This window comes from Papaver somniferum, unplaced genomic scaffold, assembly GCF_003573695.1.
Source record: "Papaver somniferum cultivar HN1 unplaced genomic scaffold, ASM357369v1 unplaced-scaffold_10, whole genome shotgun sequence".
Lineage (NCBI taxonomy): Eukaryota > Viridiplantae > Streptophyta > Magnoliopsida > Ranunculales > Papaveraceae > Papaver > Papaver somniferum.
The window spans coordinates 13,712,264-13,718,438 of record NW_020618825.1 but is presented as its reverse complement, the minus strand read 5'-3'; the positions used below and the strand labels follow the sequence as shown (position 1 = coordinate 13,718,438).

The following is a 6,175-nucleotide window of genomic DNA, read 5'->3' as shown; positions in this document are numbered from 1 at the left end:
CTATTGACGTAATCACCGAAGGAGTTATTGAAATTCTCAGGAGTATACCATTCCTTCTCCGCGGGATTGGGAACGTAACAAGTCATTGTCGTCTCCCCCTTACTCCGCAAATAGCACTCCCTCAGGGCACGGAGATAATTCCCCGATAGTTGCGATACAGAACGGATGTGAGTATTGGTGGAAGAGCCTTCACGACTAGCAAGCACATCATAGTAGAAGGAATCACCTGACTTGTACAACGACAGCATAAGACCAGCTTCGAACGCTCCAACCGTAGTCAACAAATGAAATTCATCGAACTCATACTTTGAGATAAGCTCATAAGTAATATCATCCTCAGGGGCATAGAAACGAACCTCGAAGGCTTGAAGCTCATGCTTTTCCTTGAAAATTTCGAGTTCAATATGCTTGAACGTTACTTTTTTCTTGCTGACCGAAACGCTGCGTATCAATGGGGAAGCCTCATCCTCCTCGGCGGGACCGGATGAACCAATGAACGCATCGGAAGCCTTTCTATTCAAAGAAGGATTTTTTGAAGATTCATCAGTTATTAGGAGAGATAGAAGAATATGCAACGACTGTTTTCTTCAGTGCACCCATTAAACATTCAAGCCCGAAGAAAAGGGGCAAATTGTGTATACATATATCTCACCATCAGACACGTGTATATAGAAAGATACGTGGAAAGCATGCAGGCCAAGACATCAAAATACGATGCACTACTGAACACCAAATAAACCCCAAGGAGTTATTTTATCTCATCCCCAAAAGAAGCTAAGATCAACGGCGGAGAGAAAGTTAGATGACACGGACGTGACAGGGGCAGAAGACACTTGTCTGACACGAGCAGGCATCTCAACTACCCTCATTAAACACTCTGAGCAGTATACGTGTCGATCAACCCGTGGGACGAGCGAGGATGTCTCTGCGTGATCAAGTGGGAAACGCAGACCTCTGCGTGATGGACACAAGACACTAGAAGATAAGGTTCCAACGGCCTTCAGAGAGGGGTCCCACACTCTAACCCTATAAATACCCCCTCTCCACCAAGAGGAAAGGGGATCGGAAAAATCAGGAAGGGAAGGAGAGAGAGATTTCGAGTGTAAGTTAATCCTTTAGAAGAGAAAATACATGTAAGCCCAAAAGTCATTCGACTACTCTTGTAACCGTGAAGAACATAGTGAAACAACAAACCCCGTGGACGTAGGTCTTAGTGCTGAACCACGTAAACCTCGGTCTTGTTTATATTTCAGCACTTTATATTTGCCTAACCCCATGGATCTTTACTTGTATGTATTGTTTTCTTTGTTTTTACCTATATCCCGTGCACAAACGCCCCGCATGGATTTGTTAGATGAGGCTGTGATAAACCCGAAGGTTTTGAGCCAAGGAATCAACACTAAGATATCATCATCACAAATCACTCTAGATTATGATGATTGGTTGTGAGCATTCGGATGCCTTCGTGATTTGAGTGTTCACAATTAAATTAGAAAAGAGGTATGTAATTAACAAAGCGCAATTTCATTGATCAGAAAACAACAAAGTTCCAAAAGATTAATACAAAGGAATTAAAAAAAAATCTCCCAAACCAAACAGAGAGAACACTGATGTAATCCAAGAGACTAAGAGATCTGGTTTTAATTGTCTTTCTTGGCCTTTTGCTTGATGCTGTTTTGCTTGATAGTTAGTCGGTTTACCTTATCGGATGAAGTAGAACGGCGGTTCTTTGATTTCAAGACTCGAGGCCAATACGTGACACGTACCATTTGAAAAAATAAAGGAAACTCCTCAAGAGCAAATAGGAACATAGAAATTAAACCAAAAATGGCTATTGGAATTGGTGTCCATGCATATCGATCTCGAAGAGCAAGGAATAATGCTGCACCGAAAGCTACCAATATGCTAGCCATAGAAAGGAATAAATTTGCAAGACCAAGTATCAGTTTCTGTGGTAGCGATACCAGGAAATCCTCTTCGGAGTAACGAGAGGTCATGATAGCCAAAAACATAATAACCGAGGTGATCGACGAGAATAGAGCTACAGCGTCTGCCAGCGCAAACATTGCAAATGTGTTCTTCCGCAAGAAAACTGGGAACCCATTTTTAGGGCTTTCAAGTTCACTAATATTACCTCCTGGGAGAGTGAAAGCAGCTGCAAATGCAACTGTAGCAATAAGGGTTGCAACCACCATGCACGATCCAGACGTCTCTTTCATCCATTTTTCTCCTGTCGCCACTAACTTCTTGTGTTCTTCGGTGAATACGAATTGAGCTGTATCCCCATTAACATTTCTCATGTGTTTCAGGAATGGATGTACCATACTTTCAATCCCCTGATTGTACGTTAGACGTAATTAGCGGTAAATGATAATGAAGCTAACAAATATTATCAAGATATTTATGACTATTAACGGTTGTATATATATATATATAGTGCATATTGATTGGAATCCATACCTTGTACCACTGTGTTTCTCGTTGCATTTGTAGAGCAGCGCCTGATATTGTGTTGAGGTGGTATGAAGGCGCGATTTTGGCAACGTAGTGTAGAATACTGTTACCACTTTCATCTACTTTACAAAGCAAATCATCTCTTTGATCTTTCCCGGCTTCCAATAAGAGATTCAAAATCTCCTCATTTCTTTCTGCAATGGCTATCTGAATCATTGATTCACCTCTCAAATCATGTGAAATGACAAAAGGGAATATGTCCAGACACTCCTTAATGAACTCAGTGATCCCATTTTTTATAGCCATGTTTACGACGGATGTTTTGTTTAGAAACTCGATAACTTCTGCGACAGTAGTGGTTTTGTCGTCTATTTGCTCTAGCATCTTTTTAACCAAAAGAATGGCTTGTTTGTGCATCAATTTTTTGTTGTACAGACGTTTCACAAAAGGCACTGGAAAAGAAGAGAAATTGATTAGACATTTAGAACAAATCAAATTGAAATTTTGCATTACATAAACGAAGAAAAATCACCTCGTGCAAGATACGAAGGCATGATGCGTTCAGAGATGAACTTTATCAGTCCTTTTTTACTCTCTGTGGATACCAATGAGAGTTTATCTGTCTCGTCATTTTCATCCTCTTCGTTTCCTATTTTGCTATCTGAACCATCCAAAGGATTCTCTTCGTCTACTATTTGTCCATCTGAACTATCCAAAGGATTCTCTTCGTCTCTAATGGGAACTTGATAACTTTCCAAATGACTGTCTTCATCTCTATTTATAGGACCTTCTGAACTCTCCAAGTGGTTCTCTTCATCGTCGGCCCTAATGGTGCTTTCTAGGTTTTCCAGAGGATTCTCTTTGTCTTCTTCCGAATCAAGATTGTCATATGGTGAGCATAGATTCACACGAATAACTGCATCACAAATATACTACAGTTACATGATTGAATACGAATTAGAGAAGTCCGAAAAAAGGAAATGAATATGAATTAACCAAGTGTAGTATAATACAGGAGGATGGATATATATATTGTATGAAACTGAGAGTAACTCGAATGAGTATAACTAACACAAGTAGATGAAGCGCTGCCACCATGGTAACTTGGTTCCACTAAGAAATGAAAACGGCCTGCAGACGACCGACTCTAATGCGTACAAATCCCTTTTATCGATTTTCTCCATGGTCAAATCTGGGAACCGTTCAACAATCGAGATTGCGACATCTACAAACAACACGTTAAATTAGTATATATCATATTATTTTTGCAAGAAACTAGCTTATCAAATTCTCCTGATGGTCGAAACTGTCATGCTACAAATTTTTCTTACGCACCGAAGTAACCCGCTTCAATTGTGCAGCACAAAAGCTTAGCACCTTGAGGACCCGAGAATAGACTTGGGTAGTTCTTTAGAGTTGCTATATAAAGATACTTAACAGTCTTGTCTTGTCCGTCTGACACGTTTGAAATTGCGGTTTCAAGTGGTATATTTCCATCATTATCAAGTAGCATTATCAATTTCCGATTTTTGTTTACCATAGACTCAGCAGCTTTAATATTTCCATGTGCGGCAGCCATGTGTAGTGCTGTGAAACCAGATTTTTCCTTTGCTTCAAGATCATCTACGGATATGAATTTCACAATCTCCTCCACGAAGTTCCACTCTTTAAACTTGACAGCTACATGCAATGCTGTTTCTGAATCACTTGTAATTTTTTTTGTTATTGAATCTGGATGAGTCTCAAAATACTCTTTAGCGTCGTCCCAGTCACCCCAATATGCTGCGGAAAACAGAGTCGCGTATTCTTCCACAACATAAGGAACGACAGCGTTTTCTGTACTCGACATGAACGCCAGAAGGAAATTAACAATCAACATTTATCAAAATTATATAACAATTCTCTGAACGGAAGTATACGTACATATGTATCAGGTAAGACATGACTTACCAGCAGTTTTTTGCTTCTTTTCATCAGCTTTAACTTTCTTGTCACCAGTTGGATTTGCTAATGCCTTGTTTTGATGCTTTAGTACTTCCTCTAGACCCTTATTAAAATTTGTAGTTAGCGACTCTAGCAAATGCTGTTGGCTTTGTGCTTGAGCCTCTAGCATTTGTCGTTGGTTGTGAGCAAGAGAGTCGACAAGTTTGCTAAGCATCATTTCAATACCAGCAATATTACTTGATTCAACCCTCTGCAGCCTCGCCTCTTGAGATTCACGATTATGTTCCTCACCTTCCCTAGTGGTAGACATCGTGAGTGATTGAAAATTATCGCTAGGATAGATCTAGCTAGTAGCTAGAGAGATTGAGAGGGATATGAGAAAGAGACGGTGAGAGATGGAGAGAATGGAATGAAAATGAATAGGTATATATGGATATAGATGTTGAATGGAATCCGTTTTAACCAGGTAATTATTTCATTAAAACCTGACGCCTTGACCTGGTTATTCCAGCTTTCTGGGGGTTATGTCGTGCGTGCAACAGCTGATGCTATGACAGCCATAGTGATGATTAGATCAGTATTAATTAATAACGTTCATGATTAAGCAAAGGAAGTGTTAATATTAAGTATTGAACATGATATATAATGCTTAGTTGACTTCCCTCTGTTTATCTGTTTTTTTTTGGTTTTTTTTTTCTAGCAAGCAAACAGTTTTTTATCCTAGACATCATTAGTTGTTTGTAATTAAGCTCAATGATTTTCTCTTGAAATTAATGCAACAACTCATTCATTATGTTGTTCTTCATTTCCAGTGGTAATATATTTTTGAGGAACTTAACTAAACAACTATCCCACGGTGCCCAAATGCCAAAAGCCAAATCTATATGGTCTAAATAGGTTTATGTTTGACTTTGCGTAGGACCATTTTATGTTAAATTTTTCTATAAATAATTCACAAAATTAATTAAAAAGACTAAAATCAACCATTTCTGGTTGAAAAAGACATCTAGATTTTGATACTGTTTAACTGGACAAAAATGTAAAAATAGTCAGGATTTAAACTGTTTCATCCTACCGATTTTGAAATACTTTTTTTTATTTTTAATTTACATCAGGGTACAACCAGTTTCATCCTCGCTATTTTTTAAGTTTAAGCAAGGATGAATTCAGTTTCATCCTTGCAATTTTTATGGTGTCCATTTCACCCATACTAATTTTTACTCGTCCATTAGAACCATGTTTTAAAAATATTTGTACAAATAACCCATTTTCCGTAAATAACTTAGGTTTAGCTTTAATCGTGGAAAAGCTTATCTTCACAATTTTTCTTTTATCATCTTTAAGATATTCTTATTCCCAGCCACATTCAAGATGACCATTCCTTGGTTTAAATGTCCAATCATGAGGAAGATTCCACTTATATCCGGGTTTAATCAGCAATGCAAATGTCTAGCTAATGATCATATGAATTAGGTACAACTGCCCCTAACATACTGTATATTATTAAGTTCTAAACAATTTGCTTAACTCTAAGCATAATTAGCTGTCTTAACAAAATAGAAGAAAAATACGACTTCCATCCCACAACGTTCAAGTCTGGTATGTACAAATGGACTTGAGTTTATTTAATTAATCGTGAACTCCACTACACGCAGAGAGAGTAGTCCTACAACTAGATGATCGTGTCCACGGTGGGAGCCAAACAAAGAATTCGATCCAAATCAGTTTTAACTTCAAATCCTATATTTCGTGATGGGGAAACACTTTGGGAACGCAT

The 6,175-nt window shown here is 38.4% G+C and overlaps 1 protein-coding gene across 1 annotated transcript; it reads right to left on the bottom strand.

Annotated features, from left to right (window-relative positions):
- Positions 1-1,475: 1,475 nt before the first annotated feature.
- On the bottom strand, positions 1,476-4,775 carry LOC113326049. The gene is made up of 6 exons (XM_026573852.1): positions 4,405-4,775; positions 3,790-4,290; positions 3,527-3,679; positions 2,987-3,370; positions 2,461-2,906; positions 1,476-2,336 (listed from the first exon to the last, which is right to left on the bottom strand). Exons 1-6 carry the CDS (start codon positions 4,706-4,708, stop codon positions 1,641-1,643), a joined length of 2,484 nt encoding a protein of 827 aa, XP_026429637.1. The 5' UTR covers positions 4,709-4,775; the 3' UTR covers positions 1,476-1,640.
- Positions 4,776-6,175: the final 1,400 nt, after the last annotated feature.